At 38.7% G+C, this 16,476-nt stretch overlaps 2 protein-coding genes across 6 annotated transcripts; both read left to right on the top strand.

Annotated features, from left to right (window-relative positions):
- The first annotated feature begins 137 nt into the window (after window positions 1–137).
- Window positions 138–9,125, top strand: mrgbp (MRG/MORF4L binding protein). 5 transcript variants are annotated; one of them, XM_084097949.1, is made up of 6 exons: window positions 177–544; window positions 1,043–1,164; window positions 2,452–2,533; window positions 2,625–2,699; window positions 2,904–3,052; window positions 8,246–9,125. In XM_084097949.1, exons 1-6 carry the CDS (start codon window positions 409–411, stop codon window positions 8,261–8,263), a joined length of 582 nt encoding a protein of 193 aa, XP_083954075.1. In that variant the 5' UTR covers window positions 177–408; the 3' UTR covers window positions 8,264–9,125. The 5 variants fall into 5 exon arrangements, with proteins under 5 accessions (XP_083954074.1, XP_083954075.1, XP_083954076.1 ...); XM_084097950.1 differs by having other exon boundaries at window positions 179–544; window positions 2,904–2,940; XM_084097946.1 differs by having other exon boundaries at window positions 185–544; window positions 2,904–2,940; window positions 8,250–9,125.
- Window positions 9,114–16,164, top strand: eef1a2 (eukaryotic translation elongation factor 1 alpha 2). Its single transcript, XM_084097945.1, has 8 exons — window positions 9,114–10,063; window positions 10,810–11,004; window positions 12,685–12,864; window positions 13,099–13,395; window positions 13,530–13,680; window positions 13,838–14,094; window positions 14,184–14,418; window positions 15,553–16,164. Exons 2-8 carry the CDS (start codon window positions 10,861–10,863, stop codon window positions 15,678–15,680), a joined length of 1,392 nt encoding a protein of 463 aa, XP_083954071.1. The 5' UTR covers window positions 9,114–10,063; window positions 10,810–10,860; the 3' UTR covers window positions 15,681–16,164.
- Window positions 16,165–16,476: the final 312 nt, after the last annotated feature.

Genomic DNA, 16,476 nt, shown 5'->3' with positions numbered 1-16,476 from the left:
TATACCTGAAATTATTTAATATAAACATTAATAATTATTCGCTTTCAATGAAGATGAACAGACAAACCTGTTATCAGAGTGCCATTATGATTTAAGTGTGTGTGTGTGTGTGTGTGTTACAAAGCAAGTAGGTGGACACTTAATGAAAGTGTGTGTGTGAGTGTGTGTGAGAGAGAGAGAGTATGAGTGAGTGTGTGAGTGAGTGAGTGATACAAAGCAAGTAGGTGGACACTTAATGAAAGTGTGTGAGTGTGAGAGAGAGAGTATGAGTGAGTGAGTGATACAAAGCAAGTAGGTGGGCACTTAATGAAAGCACGCAATAAGTGTATATGATGGTTGTGATGATGAAGAGCTGCAGCAGTGACTGAGGCATTTCATTCTCATCTGCGAGTGTGTCAGTGCAGAAACATGGGGGAGGCTGAGGCTGTGCCATCCGACGAAAAACAAGCAGAAACCGGCATCTGTACCGCCGAGGAATCGATAGTATGGAGTCAAGAAGTAGAAGTGTGTCTTTTTCACGCCATGTTAGGTCACAAACCCGTAGGTAAGATGCATTAATTTGTGAGTGATTTGAAAAACAGGCCTTATCTCTGTGTATGGACCTCAGGCGTGAAACAATGTAACATCATAAATAAGGACATTTTCGCCTTTTAAAGATCTAAAAATCGATAATGCATTTATTTCATAACAACCAAACAGATTTTGCTTGGTTAAAGCATTTTAGTTAATCTAAGGGTTTTAGTGATCTTTAGCTTTATCGAGTCCAATCGCTAATTGTTTAAGACAATTTAATATAGTTAACGATTTCATGTAAGGCGGCTTTTTTATTGTAACATTAGAGAATTTGACTATTTAATATAATGAATAATACTGTGTTTACGGAGGCAATAGACTAGTTTATATCGGTTGACATGTTAGCAAACGTTAGCGCGGCTGCTAACTAGCATGATAGCATAATGGCTAGGCTAATCTACATCAACACAAAGGTTTTTTTCTGTGCTGGAAGGTGAGTGTGTTTTGTGAAACTGTCTCTTGTCTTCAGGGGTGAATCGTCATTTCCACATGATCTGTATTCGTGATAAGTTCAGTCAGAACATCGGCAGGCAGGTGTCGTCTAAAGTCATCTGGGATCACCTGAGCACCATGTATGACATGCAGGCGCTGGTAAGAGACTACTCAACTATTTTATGAGATTCATTCATTGCATGCAATGTACATTATCATAATAAAATGGGATATATTATATATGGGATCCAAAAGTCCAAATCTGGGATTCACAATAGCAATATTACATTATTTCCTAATCCTGGAATTGAAGTTGTTGGGTTTTTAAAACAATGAAACGTTATAATGTAACAGGTCACTAATCAAATAAACACATTTGTGATAGTCAGATGTCCAAATACTAGGATGTTTATGTTATCGTTCAATTCAGCTTCTCATAGTTGTGTGTGTGTTTATTTATATATATATATATATATATATATATATATATATATATATATATATATATTATAACCTTGCAACTATAAATACATCCTTTCCATTCAACTTTTGGCCTGCAACAACAGAATGACAAACAAATAAAACATTTTTTTTAGCTTTTAACACCTTTTACATGACACTGTTTCTTTTCAAAAAATCAGTTGCCATAAAAAAAAACAACCACTATTTCAGTAAAAAATAATTTCAGATAATTTTTTGGGCCGTCTAGAAATCCAGGCCAGATGCATTTTTTTTAGGTCCAAAAAGAGGACATGTCCGGGAAATAGAGGACGTATGGTCACCCTAGTTTAAATATTGTATAGAAATATTTCATACATTTTTCTCATATGCTATAATTTAATTATCTCTTACATATACATACGTATAATATAAGGTCTGAAATTATCACAAAATAAACCCTGGCAGGGTGATCAGATTCAGAACCCCGACCATAGGCGGAGTGTGGAGGGCATGATCGTGTAAATTAAAATGGCAAAATTTCATAAAAAGTTGAGTAGTTCGCATCACTAGATAGTCTATTACTGTCGGTCACTGAACATTTTTATCATAGAACAGTTGTCTAATACTTAAATCTACTTGCATCTTTCCACAAACTCACATTGCGTTGTTACAGTGACAGTAAGATATTAAGACCCGCCGCCTTTGATTTAATTGGCCATCTCAATCATTTTGACAAGCGCTGTTAGACCGCTGAGGCAGAGCAGCCTAAATATATAATCAGCCTAAAATGTTTACTTTTCAAGACATTTTGTCATCCTAACAACAAACAGCTTTACTCATTCTACACTAAAATAAGATAAGACAGATAAAATGAGAAAACGTGACTTCTATTATTTTTAAAATGTTTCATTTTTTTTATTGCTGCAATTTCCAGTGGGGAAAAATAACATTTACTACTGCAATACTACTCGAAGCTAATCAGTAAATCACATTTTGTTGCTGCAGCATGAATCGGAAATACTCCCGTTTCCAAACTCAGAAAAGAGCTTTGTGCTGCCTGAAGAGATCATACAGGATGTCAAGGAAGGTGAGCTGCTCTTAGTTTCTGTGTTGTGATCCTCCACAGTTGATCCGTTTGGTTTCACTGATCATTAAAAGCTCTTTATGTCTCTGCGCAGGTAAAGTGGGATCAGAAGATGACGTGAAGGAGGAGTTTAAAGAAGAGAGCGACCCGCCTGCAACCCATGAAGAAGGTTCTCTCCTCCTTCACTCTCTTTATTTCTCTCATCTACTCACCCCTTTCTTTTTCCTTTCCTTTCCTTCTCTCTCTCTTTCTTTTTGACGTAAAACGTCTATTAAAACCTGCGTCATTACATCACTTTTTTTTCTGGATCGTTCTCCCGTTGGCGTGAAGCTCAGCGTGGCTCACACTGGTCATTTGTGTCTCATTTTCAAAGGTCTGGGTCCCAGTATGGCTGGCCAGGATTTTGCGAGGTATGGACAGAAGAAAACGTTTCGCTCTGTTCCAAAACTCCAGCTTGAGCTCAGTACAGACCAGCTCATTACCAGAGGCCTCTGTAGACAGCCTTCAGAGACCTCTGACCATGTGCGTCTATTCGTCTTTCTTTCGCTGTCCTTCTTTCTCTTTCTCTTTTGTCTTTTTTTTTTGTGTTATGTGCACCCTAGCTTGTTGTGGTTCTCTGTGTATGGGGGGCATGAAGCATGGCATGCTGAGGGTTTGCTTTGACAGGTTTGTTGAACAGCAACCGCTATATACTGTATGATAATGAAATAACTTGCTGAAAGGTTCACCAGTTTTTCAAATATTTCTGGTAGCAAGGTTGAAGAAATAATACACATGCTTTCGTCCTTCAATTTGAAAATTGTTAGTTGTTGAAGCAGAAAGTAAAATGTGCTTATTAAACATAATTCTAGGCTTTAAAAGAATCACAGATACAAGTTCTGTTCCAAAACTAGATGTTTTGCCCCCATACTTATAGCCTACATAGGCAGCATTACTAACTTTATAAATGACTGATTTGGCAGCAACATGCAAGTAGCACAATCAAAGCGCACTCAACTCAATTTCAGTAGTGTTGTGTTAGCATGTTGCTAAGCTAACAACACAATAAGCTATTTTCTTGAAGAAATTATTATATTTAGGAAGTCAGCACATTCTTGGATCTTGAGTTTCAGTTGCTTCAGAAAAAAAAATTCTCAAAAATTTAAATCATCCCATAATTTACTCGCCCTAAAGCCATCCTAGGACTATTCTTTCCCAGATTTTTAAAGGCATTGACTAGTGCCCAAGGTCACCCTTCTGCCGAAACTCGACTCTCTTGTGAACGCGCGTACGCCCATTGCCTGAAGCTAGTGATTATAGTTTATATTTAAATATAGATATTGATCTTATAAAAACCCATCGCTTCGCTTCAGAAGGCATTTGTTATCCCCACTGGAGCCGTATGGATTACTTTTATGTTGGATGGATGCACTTTTTGGAGCTTCAAAAACTCTGGCGCTATTTAATGCCATTACAAAGCTGGATATTATTTAATATCGTTTGATGAAAAGAAAGTCATATACACCTAGGATGGCTCAAGGGTGAGTAAGTTATGGGATCATTTTCATTGTTTGGTGAACTAACCATTTAAGAAGGCAAATTGTACTGTCATTTTAAAATGCGTTAAGAACCCTCTATATAGGTAACGACATACAAATAACACATGCAAAGCGTAAAATAATGTTGCATTAGCATATTGCTAAGCTAACAACACAGGATGCTAATAAGCATTAGGTGCATTCACACCATGTTGAATTATCGTAATTACAAGATTCTGACTTCACGTCCTCGTAGAATTCTGCATTTTCTGAGAGCACAAACTTCAATCACCTGACCCCTACAGCATTGTGTGAAAACACTCAAAAAGACAGTGACTCCAGCGGTAAATTATTATTATTATTTTTTTATACAAACAATAAACAGATCAAAGTCTCACAAAAGAGTATATAGGGTCAGGGTCATATATAGGGTCAGAACATCCAAACAAAGCTAATTCAAGATCTGGACTGATATCTTCTCCAAAAAGTATGAGCATGCATCCCATCAGAGCTCTTGCATCTATCGCATAACGGGGAAACTGAAGGGTACATTTTATTGAGTTTAGTTTTGGGATAGTCTAACCTATGCAATACTTTAAACTGTATAAGTTGTAATCTTGCATTAATAGAGCAGGTATGAATTCGCTTCAGTCCTTCTTCCCGAATCTTGTTTGAGATATTAATTCCAGTATCATTTTCCCATGCTACTTTGAGTTGATCTGAAGACACTGCAAAATAAGAAACAAACCGCGTCACGTTTGGCCATAGGAGGTTGACCCAAAAGATCATACATATAATGATCCTGAGGCAACTCCTGAAACTCAGTAAAATAATGTTTTATGTAGTGGTGCACCTGTAGATATCGGAAAAATTGTGATTGGGAACGATCAAAGGTTTTATACTGGTGTTCGAAAGTGGAAAATTTTCCATCTATATAAAAGTCCTTTACCTTGGTCAGACCTTTGCCTCTCCACAGTGAAAACCTTATCTGACTTTCCAGGTAAAAAATTATGATTATCACAAATGGGCTGGAGCACCGAAGGACATGTAATTTTCAACATGGTCTTCAATTGATTCAAAATTCGATACAAGATACAGGGTTAGAGCAGTTAGGGAGCTACCAACAACTGACCGAGCCTCCATGCACAACCACTTGGGATGCGTGTCCGTCAAGTTATCGGCAGCTTGATCGCTAATCCGCCAGAACATCTTAGCCCTGGCATTAGCAGCCCAATAATAATGACAGAAAACAGGTAGCGCTAGACCATCCAACTCTTTCGGCTTCTGCAAATGGGCCTTAGAAATTTGATGCGCTTTATAGCCCCAAATAAATGGCAAAATGACAGAAACTAATTGTTTAAAAAAAGAATGTGGCAAATTTATAGGCAAGTTCTGAAAAAGATAAACAAAGCGAGGCAAAGAGACTATTTTAATAGCATTGACTCGACCAATTAAAGATAACGGAAGAACTGTCCATTTATCAATGTATATTTTTAGCTTATTTATGGATTCTCTGAAGTTTTGACTGAAAATATGTTTAACATTTTTAGGAAATACTAACCCTAAATAAGTAAACAACTTTCCCAATTAACAGAATAACCAGAAAAAGAGCCAAAAACCTCAAGTGATTCCATTAAAAATGGCAAAGCAGAAGAAGAATCACTCAAATATAAAAGCAGATCTTCCACATATAAGGACAGCTTAACCTCAGAATGACCACATGATATACCCCTAATCACAGAATGATTACGAAGATGAATGTCCAGGGGATCTAAAGCTAGATCAAATAACAGTGGGCTTAGACAACAGCCCTGTCGTGTACCACGCTGAAGAGGAACGAAAGCAGACCTATCCGAATTAGTAAGTATTGCAGATTTAGGGGAAACTAGGCCAAACTGATCCAGCACAGAAAACATCAAACTCCATTAAATTCGGTCAAAGGCCTTTTCAGCATCTGAAAAAGCACAGCTGCCTTAACTCTCACTCCGATTACTCTACAAAATATTTAGCAGGCCACGTGAATTAAAAAATGAAAATCTTCCTCAAGACAAAGCTAGTTTGATCTGGGTGAATTAATGAGGCCACATGTTTATTCAAATGGGTGGCCAAAATCTTGGCAATCACTTTTTGATTGCAATTGAGAAGACTTATTGGCCTGAAACTAGAGGGCTCCGTTTCTGTCTTTTTTTTTCTTTAAAAGGTATATATGTGCCTCATAAAAAGAGTCAGGAAATCAATTTGGCCCTATAGACCTTATGTAGCCCTGCCCCTTTTCAGCGCTGCGCTCGTTGTCTTTTGACTTCCGGTCTGTATTTTCACAGCGATTCTGCGTGTTTATTAATGAACGGCTCGTTTTAAAATATTCCCGGTCGACTGACATTTGTTAAAACATCTGCTTTAAACATTACAGTCCTCATGATAACTTTCATTAGCTTTACATTAAGTAAATCCACTTCAAAAGCTAATTACTCCTGGACAGCAATGCCATAGAAATATACAGAGCGACCGCAAAAACGGAAGTTAAAAGACAATATTCTAAAGATGGCGGCGCCCTCATTTCTCTGGCGCATAAGGTCTATAGTATTCCACACCGAACCCATCAGGGCCTGTAGCTTTCCCAATTAAAAAAAGGAATTAATTGCCTCAAATTTGGCAAGTGAACGGATCCACTAATTCCTCTCTGGCACACTCATTAAGTTTTGGAAAGTCCACCGCATCAAGAAATTGGTGTCCTGTAATGTACAGCTTAGAACAGCTGGAAGAATAAAGATACTTATAAAATTCAGCAAAACAATTATTAATTTCTTTAGGATGTGTTAATAAAGTACCATTTTGAGATTGTATTTGATGAATAGCCCTACTAGCCTGCACACTCCTTAGTTGCATTGCAAGAAGCTTATCTGCCTTATCTCCCAATTCAAACTGTGTCTAAGTTTAATCAACATATTAGAAACCTGATCGCTCAAAATAGTTATATTCATATTTCAACTAAAGAATAGCATTAAGTTCAGTATGAGCTTTAGATAAACAAAACGTTTGTTCTAAAGACGGAAGTATGGGTTATATCTCAGACAGACCCCTATGCTTCTCCCTCCTCAACGAAGATTCATATGCAATATGACCTCTTAAAACTACTTTACATGTTTCCCACAGACAAGAGTCTGAAACATCCCTCTTGTCGTTAGTCTCCAAAAATTGGCTTAAACATATAAGACTGAAACTGTTTATTCATTAATAATTTAGGATTGAAACGCCAAAAATACTCCGCCTTTGGTAGCAACATTTTCAGACCCATAGAAATAGGGCTATGATCAGAAATTAGAATATTATGATATTTGGTCACCCCTTGAATGAGTTTGGAGTCAATAAAGTAATGCATACGTGTATAGGATTTATGAACATGGGGAAACAAAGAATAATCACGAGCAGTCGGGTAAAGTAATCCATGGATTTGATCACTTATTTATAACACCAACAGACTGATAATTACAGTAATTATGACACGGCGTGATTGGGCACAAAACAGTACACAAAAATATAGGGTAAAATCCTGAATGGGTATAAAACCATTACCATTTTTTTCTCTTAGTCCACTATCTAGGATATTTTTTTCACAGAGCTCATTGCATTCTGGGATTGCATTTTTAGATCAGAGAAATATGATTTTCCAAACTATAAATGTCAATATTATGGCATCACCAAACTGTATTGCAAAATGAATGCTTTTCTGCACAGTTTTCCCTCTCTGTCTACCATTGTTTGGACAAACAGGTTGTTCTGCAACTATTGGTTACACTAATGTCAGGCTTCATTTAGTGTAGTCTAGTGGTGCAGAAATTACATACAACACTTTTTTTTAATTAGGATAGAAAGTTGAAATAACTTTTATTTGGTTTCACTTTATTTTAAGGTGTCCTTATTACAGTGTAATTATACATTTAAGTACTTGGTAATAATAATTAACTACATGCACTTTCTGTAGGGTTAGGATTAGGGTTTGGTTTAGGGTAGCTGCATGTAATTATGCATAATTTACTGTTATAACTACAGCAAGTACATGTGACGTGTTACAAGGACACCGTAAAACAAAGTGTAACCTTTTTTCTTTTGTAATGTTATTAATCTGTTTTTTCTTTGTGTTCCATTATCCCATCCTTTTTTTTTTCCCCGTTTCATCCTTCCCTTCTCCCTTCGTCAGGCAGCAATTCCTCCGTGAAGATGTCGGAGAGGTCGGGCAGCGGGCGCGAGAAAGAGAGAGAGCGGGCCGAGAGGGGGGGCTCCGGTGAGACGGGCAGCGGGTCGAAAGAATCAGCCGGGGAAAAGAGAAAGAGGAGCCGAGCCGTGGAGAAGGTGATGAACTCCAGCAACCCCTCCAGCCCTGGAGGAGCCAAGCGCCGCAGGACGTAGCCGCAGCTTGCAGCAGGAGGACTTGGGACATCAGATGTTTGAAAAGAACTGACTGAGAAAGGCGTAGCTAATATCGGTCGCGCTAGAGTCAAAGTGAAATGACATGACGTGCAGGGGATGTGGTATGTTCTTGTGCGTTATCTGCAGTCCAGGGGTTCACTGCGAGGCGTTCCTGTGCTTTAAGCGTTCTGAGCTGTTCACAGACAGAGACGGCAGAAATATAGAGGAAGGACAGTCTTTGGTGGTTGTGTAGGATCAGACTAGACTGATGGGGAAAGTATGATAAACTAATAAGCTTTCCTCTGCTGAGTTTGGAAACATAACAGCAACTTTTTTTTTTTTAAAGGAAAAAAAAAAAAAACGTTTCTGGGAATTTTAAGTGGTAGCTTTATTTTATTTTTGTCCAAGCCAACGTTTTTTGAGATGGACCTGAGAATCAACTAGTTTGTTGTGTGATGTATTAGGACTTGCACTGCAAATAAGTTGAGCTAAACGTCTGTTATTAACTGTAAGAAATAAGCTGATTCTATTAGACGGTCATTGATCAAATGCTTTGGAAATAGTTATGGATATTTACACTGTTTCTGAGTCATGCTTGATTTAATTATTTGACCGTATGTGTGTTGAGCGCATCAGGAGTTTGTCCCTGATTAAAAAAATTGACTGAACAATGTTGGTCTGATTTGAATTATTAATTCCCATTTCTCAGCCTGATGCCATATAGAAAAAAATCTTAACTCATGATGCCACAGAAGTTTATTTTTATTTTTTTAACTATCTGGTGGTGCTTCAAGGAACATTGGCTTCTCTTTCCTGTCAACAGATGATACTTAAACTACCATTCAAAAGTTTTTTTTGTTTTTTTTTAATGAAATTAAGACTTTTATTCGGCAAGGGAACACAAAAAATTGACAGTGAAGACTTTTACATTGTTACAAGTACAACATATTTCGAATTCAAATAATGCTGTTTTTAATCCATCAAAGAATCCTGAAAAATATCAAAGTTTCCACAAATATTAAGCAGTGCAACTGTTTTCATGATTGAGGTTTAGTATGAAATTATCAGATTCAGAAAGTCTCAAGGACAGACTAGGAAACTGATCAGACCCTTATGATAAATATACATGGACATACAATTTCAGATGTTGTTGTAACTAATCATTGAAATCGTTTTAATGGTGTTCCCTCTAGAATAATGGGTAATAAACATTTTCAATGATAATACAAACAAAATTATATTATGAATTTGTATGGACGTGTCATATTTCAGACGCACATTCAGACCCACACAGTAAACCAATCCGATTCTTCTCCAGCAGGAGATAATTCAGGATATCATGCTGAGTCACGGAACACTGCTCTATTCCAGTGTGTTCCTCCTCCATCTCTCCTGCTCTTCCTCTCAGCTCGTTTCTGCTGCTGTTGCAGCCGTCTCACTGCAGTCCCTCATCACCACCAGCCTCCCCCCCCCACTTTGAGTGCCGCATTGCTGTATCAAAGTGGGGTGAGTTGATTACGCACACGGACTTGGACTGTGCCGCCACCTTTACAGGAGCACAGACTGTCAGTTTGCTGAGAGGAGAACAGGGTCCGTCTGTCAACTGCAGGTAAGAGGCCACAAACATCTTCCTGCTGATAGACTTTAACTATACTCATAACAGATGACAGCTTTTTTTCTGTTCTGTGTTTTTATTTTGTACTTAACTGATGAAGCTATTTGACATGATGTTTACTTGTCATTTGATATATGTAATCCACAAGACATGAATAACAGAATTGACACATTCTGTTCAAAAGTTCACATACCCTTGCATCTTAATTTCATGTTGTTTCCTTCAGCATCTAAGACTGTCGGCTTTTGTGATAGTTGCGCATGAGTCCCCAGTTTGTCCTTAGCAGTGAAGCTACCCTCTGTTTTTGACAAGAAGCCTGAAAGTTATTTGCGTATTCTGCACATTTGAGTTCTTCCCCACAATGGTGTGATTTAAAACACCCTGCTTGACAATAATTGTTGTAGATGCAGAAATATATCTTGAGAACCAAGGATATGTCCATATTTATTTACTTGATAAATAAAATGATAGGAGATGGTATTTTAGGATTCTTTGGTCTGAATAATAATAAAAAAATGTTTTGAGATTGTAATTTTGCAAGGTTGTTATCTCTTGGTAAACTATTGATCTCATTTAATGAGATCAAATAGTCATCGGTCATATGTTATGTTGGTCAGAAATTACCTTGGATGGCTTTGCTTTGCTGTGAAGACTGTCTAATACTGAATTGTGTTCCAAGATGAAAGTATGTTTGTGTCTTTGTGTACAAATGTTCTTTGCCTCGCTTGCTACGACTGTAGACAGAAGAAAGCTCCACCCGTTCCCATCCTTTCTTCCTGCCCTGTGTCATCATGGGGAAAGAGAAGATCCACATCAACATTGTGGTCATTGGCCATGTTGATTCTGGAAAGTCAACCACCACTGGTCATCTCATCTATAAATGTGGAGGAATTGATAAAAGAACTATTGAGAAGTTTGAAAAAGAGGCTGCTGAGGTAGGTGAACAGGATCTCAAGAGTTTTTCAGAAAAATTTGACTTTGGTGTTCTAGTGGAGTCAAACTGCTGTACGAAGTTGGTAAAGTGATAAACATTGATCAAGGGAAAACCAGGAGTTCAGTTGCACCTTTCATTAAAATTTAAGTGAACTCATCGGCATAGCCACGTTCTGAGAACTGTGGTCTGTGTTGAATGATGGGTAACTCCAACACACTTACAATGTAGGATAATTGTGTATTGTAAGACTCTCATCATGCATAACACAGCCTTCATCTCCGCTCATGCACTGGAGAGTAGAGGGAGACTTGCTGTATAATTACATTAAGACATTTACTAACAGGAAGATGCCATTGGAGATGATAAATGGATTTTTGGAGCCAGCAGAACCATTAGTTAGGCCCTGCACTTCTGTCTACTTGACACGCACTAGACTGTGAGAATGAGGCCTGAGTAAAGTGCAATCCCAATGGGTCTGACACCAGTCTTTGTGGGTCCCTTTTTCTTCATACAGCAAAACGTAGGGGGTAAAACACTATGTAGCGCAGAGAAGCCTGTTGGGTCTGTGTTATAGGTTTACCAAAGATTAGGTGCTTTAGTGAACTTGACTGAACATCATCACCCTCAGCATGGGTTTTTACCTACAGTACAAGAAGAATGGGCAACTCTGGTCCTGGAGGGCCTCTGTCCAGCAAAGTTTAGCTCCATTCCTTATCAAACACACACGAATATTGTAATCTATATCTTCATAATTGCTTTAAAATTATAGGCAGGCGTGTTTGATTAGGGATGAAACTAAACATTGCAGAACTGTGGACCCCCAGGACCAAAGTTGCCCATCCCGGACCTACAAGCTTCCTTTTCAGAGCAGGACTGTGTTGGAATGTTGTGAAAACTGTTGAGCAATTTTTAAGAGTGAGAGTTGTCTGGAGCAAGTACTTTGCTCAGGGGCACAAGGTATGGACCATTCTGGGATTTGAAATGACAACATTCCAGTTGTGAAAATTGTAAAGAGACTTATTACAAGGACAGTCAGAATGGCACAATGTTGAGACATAGCGTATGGACCCTTATGGGATTTAAACTTACAACCTTCTGTTGTAAAAATTAGGAGACTTATTACAAGGACAGTCAGCTGGAGTAGGTGAATTACTGAATGACACAATGTTGAAGCATAGCGTTGAGGCACATGGGACTTAAACCTACAACCTTCCGTTGTGTAAATTGTTACGTCATTTATTATTGGGATAGATCTCTGAAGTAAGTGCCAAGCTCAAGGGCACAATATTGAGGCGTAATGTAAGAACATTTGCAAGATTTGAACCTAAAACCTCCCAATTAACAGTTCAGGGTTCACAGGTTACAAGAGTGAAATGTTTCTCTACTTGGGGGGGAAAAAGCGGAGTTTAGAACAATGATAACCCGGGATTAAGCACAATGTGAAGTTCCCAATGAGCTTTCATGGAGCTACAGTGAGCACTTCAGAGGAAAAACAAGTTACTGGATTTCCAGTATGCCAGGCACTGAAAATAAATATTGAATAAGCTTCATATTTCATATCATCTCCTGCCTGCAACCACTTAGATGTGTAAGGGGTATTTATTTATTATTCTAGCCAGTTGTGAGGACACACAGTGAAGGGATTTTTCCCTTTTACCCTCACATATTTTTGTTTTGGCAGATGGGAAAAGGTTCCTTTAAGTACGCCTGGGTTCTGGACAAGTTGAAGGCAGAGAGGGAGAGAGGAATTACCATAGACATCTCACTCTGGAAGTTTGAGACCACCAAGTACTACATAACTATAATAGATGCTCCAGGACACAGAGACTTCATCAAGAACATGATCACTGGGACGTCTCAGGTAGTGACAGTTCTGACTCAATTACAAGAATGTACAAGAATAGTGATGCTTGGTGAGAACATCCCTACCTAATGCATAGATTCTCCAAAGATTTGTCAAAATTCTCTCTCCAACATATGTACCAAATATGATGGCAAATGGGTTTGGATGGGAATTTTCATTTGTAGGTGAACTATGCCTGTAGACTGTGATCCATGCAAAAGTTTACTGTGGATCTCATCCTTTCTCTCCCAGGCAGATTGTGCTGTTCTAATTGTTGCAGCTGGAGTGGGTGAATTTGAGGCGGGCATCTCTAAAAATGGGCAAACGAGGGAACACGCCCTGCTGGCCTACACACTGGGCGTCAAGCAGCTGATTGTAGCCGTCAACAAGATGGACTCCACTGAGCCGTCCTACAGTGAGAAACGCTATGATGAGATTGTTAAAGAAGTCAGTGCCTACATCAAAAAGATCGGTTATAGCCCAGCCTCCGTACCCTTCGTCCCGATTTCAGGCTGGCATGGCGACAACATGCTGGAACCGTCTTCTAATGTGAGTCCCCTTGGCATGTGTGTGTTTGTGTTCGTTTTCTACAAAGACTTCATACCATACAGCACATTTCAGTTAAACTGTTGGCAGAATGCTAGTGATTTGATTAATAAAATCGTCTCATTTGTGCTGTGCAGATGCCGTGGTTTAAAGGCTGGAAGCTGGACAGGAAGGAGCAGCATGCCAGTGGCGTTACTCTACTGGAAGCTCTCGATACCATCATGCCTCCAACACGCCCCACTGACAAACCCTTACGTCTACCCCTACAAGACGTCTACAAGATCGGAGGTGGGATTAACCCACTCAAATCAAAACCACATTTTATGGGGTGATGTCATTTTTAAGATCAGCTTGTGGTTATATTTTGAGTTTAGAAAGATTTAATGGCTCGCTACACCACTGTGTTTTCAGAACATGCTTATTCAAAGATGTCTTTTCTCCTCAGGTATAGGGACCGTCCCGGTGGGCAGGGTGGAGACGGGTATCATGCGGCCAAGTATGGTGGTGACCTTTGCCCCAGTCAACATCACTACAGAGGTGAAGTCGGTAGAAATGCATCATGAGTCTCTGAACGAAGCTCTGCCGGGAGACAATGTGGGCTTTAACGTGAAGAACGTGTCTGTAAAAGACATACGAAGAGGTAACGTGTGTGGGGATAGTAAGTCAGACCCGCCCATGGAAGCATCAGGATTTACAGCACAGGTGGGACAACACTCTTTGTCAGCTTGTTTGTTTATCTTGATATATTTCTTGATATCTAGATTTTTGTTCTCTTTCTCTCTCTTTATCAGGTCATCATTTTGAATCACCCAGGTCAAATCAGTGCAGGTTACTCTCCTGTCATTGATTGTCACACCGCTCACATTGCCTGTAAGTTTGCTGAGCTTAAGGAGAAGATTGATCGCCGTTCAGGCAAGAAGCTGGAAGACAACCCCAAAAGCCTGAAGTCTGGAGATGCCGCCATTGTGGACATGATCCCAGGAAAACCAATGTGTGTTGAGAGCTTCTCCCAGTATCCTCCACTGGGTATGTGTCCAGTTCCCAACCTTACATTAAATACTTATGAATATCAGTGTGCTTTGCTTTTGTTTTCTTTGATGTTTTGCTTTGCTTTTGTTTTGCTTTCTTTGATGTTTTGCTTTGCTTTGTTTCGTTTAGCTTTTTTTATTTGTTTTCCTTTGCTTTCCTTATGTTTTGTTTAACTGTCTTCAGTTTTGTTTTGCTTTTATTTTATTTTGTTTGGATTTGCTTTCTTTTATGGTTTGTTTTGCTTTGCTTATTTATTTATTTTTTTCAGCATTTCTAACAATATGAATATATTTCTGGGGCTGCTTTATTTTAATCATGGTAAGATAGATGGGGTTGAAAATATTAATGGAAATTAGCTTAACTGAGGCATGTAACAGCTACAAAAAAATGCCATTGAAAAAAGGCATAGGATAAATTATTTTTACATAAAAATAAAAATAAATCACTGAAAACGGCTGTAGCAATTTGTATTAAGTCTACACATAATAATGAGGAGATATAATAAAACCTTGTGCACGGCTCTGCTAATTAGTTCCTTGATATTTTTAGAGTTTTTCCATGCCCTGTAAAGCAATTTCTATATCTGAGGCTTTATAAAAAGACATGATCCATTTTTGTTAAAGAACCAAGCAAACCGTAGTTAGGTTTGTCATACTTATTTGGAATTGGCGTCTCAGGCTTACATTACCGTCGGTCACTCAGTCTCATGATTAATGAGATTCACTGCAATCATTGTCAGGTTAAAGGTCTGACTCATCAGTGATGTGAGCCTCCACATCTTCCTCTTGAAAACATGAGTTCATGATGTTCATGTTTCTCTCTCTGGATTACATTTCCTCTGATTCTGCAATTCCACTGAAACTGGTTATTAGGCTTGTTTCATTCTACCGTCTCGCATCACTTTTGACCTGCTGCGACATCATTTTTATTGCATCTTGTTCCCATAATTTTTTTCCCTTAAAATCTTATGGCATATCTTGTTTCTGTAAAGCGCAATCCTGATAGATGGCTGTGATTGGGTTGAAGTCTTTAGTCAGCTCACACACACACACACACACACCACTAGGCCTTACATCAATTTTCATAAAAAAATATTTTTTGTTATTATATTTTGTTTTTGTGTTGTCCTAGGACGTTTTGCTGTCAGAGATATGAGACAGACTGTTGCAGTCGGTGTCATAAAAAGCGTGGAAAAGAAGATCGGCGGCAGTGGGAAAGTGACTAAATCGGCCCAGAAAGCTCAAAAATCTGGCAAATGAATCAATGCAAATGGCATTGTCACCTCGGGCCTCACCCCAGCTTACATGCCCCGCTCATCTGGGCATGCTCAGTCTTTTTCCCCCCCGTGTGCTTGAAATATATGCTTGAACCAACTAGAGTTTGATCGACTGAAAGAAATAATGAAAGACTGACATTATCACATTTTCAATGGTTGCACTGTATATTCACTTTAATAGCAGACCCGTACACACGTTGCATGGATGTCTGTCTGGATATATGCACGGCATCTATTAAATAAATGTAGCTGGTATTGCTGAGTAATGTGTGAGTGTGTGTGTGTGTGTGTGTGGTGTAAAGAAATCAGTGGAAAACTACGATGTCCAAAGGAAATAAACAGCTGAAGTTTTGTATAGTTTATAACTGAGCACTGAAGCTAATCAATCCAAAGCACCATTTGTTTCCTTTCAGACCCTTCCAGCCAAAACCTGTGATGAATAAATAAAATGTTTCCAAAGTACATGAGTTTATAAATTAAATGTGTTTTTATTGTCTCTGAGGAGAAGAACATTTTAATCAGATGTTAGAGGAAGAGCCTTGAGCTAAGATTTGAGACTGAGTTTTACTGTGTCCTTTGTGCGTAACTACAGAGGAAACAGGGTCGTCAGATGAAGGATGCAAACAAACTCTGGGATGGACTGAGATAAGTGGCTGTTTATATAGAAATAGGCCTGGTTTCACAGAAAGGGCTAAGACTAAGCTAGGATTAGGCCTTAGTTCAATTAGGGCATTTAAGTAGCTTTTATAGACATGCCTTATAAAAAACATTACTGGTGT

This window comes from Abramis brama, assembly GCF_963993115.1.
Source record: "Abramis brama genome assembly, chromosome: 22".
Lineage (NCBI taxonomy): Eukaryota > Metazoa > Chordata > Actinopteri > Cypriniformes > Leuciscidae > Abramis > Abramis brama.
Note: the sequence above shows the minus strand (reverse complement) of the source record. Positions and strands in the feature narration are given on the sequence as shown.

What these genes read in the sequence shown, in the direction of transcription:
- eef1a2 (XM_084097945.1), top strand. Translation starts at nt 10,861, where the DNA reads ATGGGGAAAGAGAAGATCCACATCAACATTGTGGTCATTGGCCATGTT. An exon ending in AGACGTCTACAAGATCGGAG is followed by an intron (nt 13,681 to 13,837) that starts GTGGGATTAACC and finishes TTTTCTCCTCAG; the next exon opens with GTATAGGGACCGTCCCGGTG. An exon ending in CATCAGGATTTACAGCACAG is followed by an intron (nt 14,095 to 14,183) that starts GTGGGACAACAC and finishes TCTCTTTATCAG; the next exon opens with GTCATCATTTTGAATCACCC.
- mrgbp (XM_084097946.1), top strand. Translation starts at nt 409, where the DNA reads ATGGGGGAGGCTGAGGCTGTGCCATCCGACGAAAAACAAGCAGAAACC. An exon ending in GCCTGCAACCCATGAAGAAG is followed by an intron (nt 2,700 to 2,903) that starts GTTCTCTCCTCC and finishes TCATTTTCAAAG; the next exon opens with GTCTGGGTCCCAGTATGGCT. An exon ending in GCTGGCCAGGATTTTGCGAG is followed by an intron (nt 2,941 to 8,249) that starts GTATGGACAGAA and finishes TTCGTCAGGCAG; the next exon opens with CAATTCCTCCGTGAAGATGT.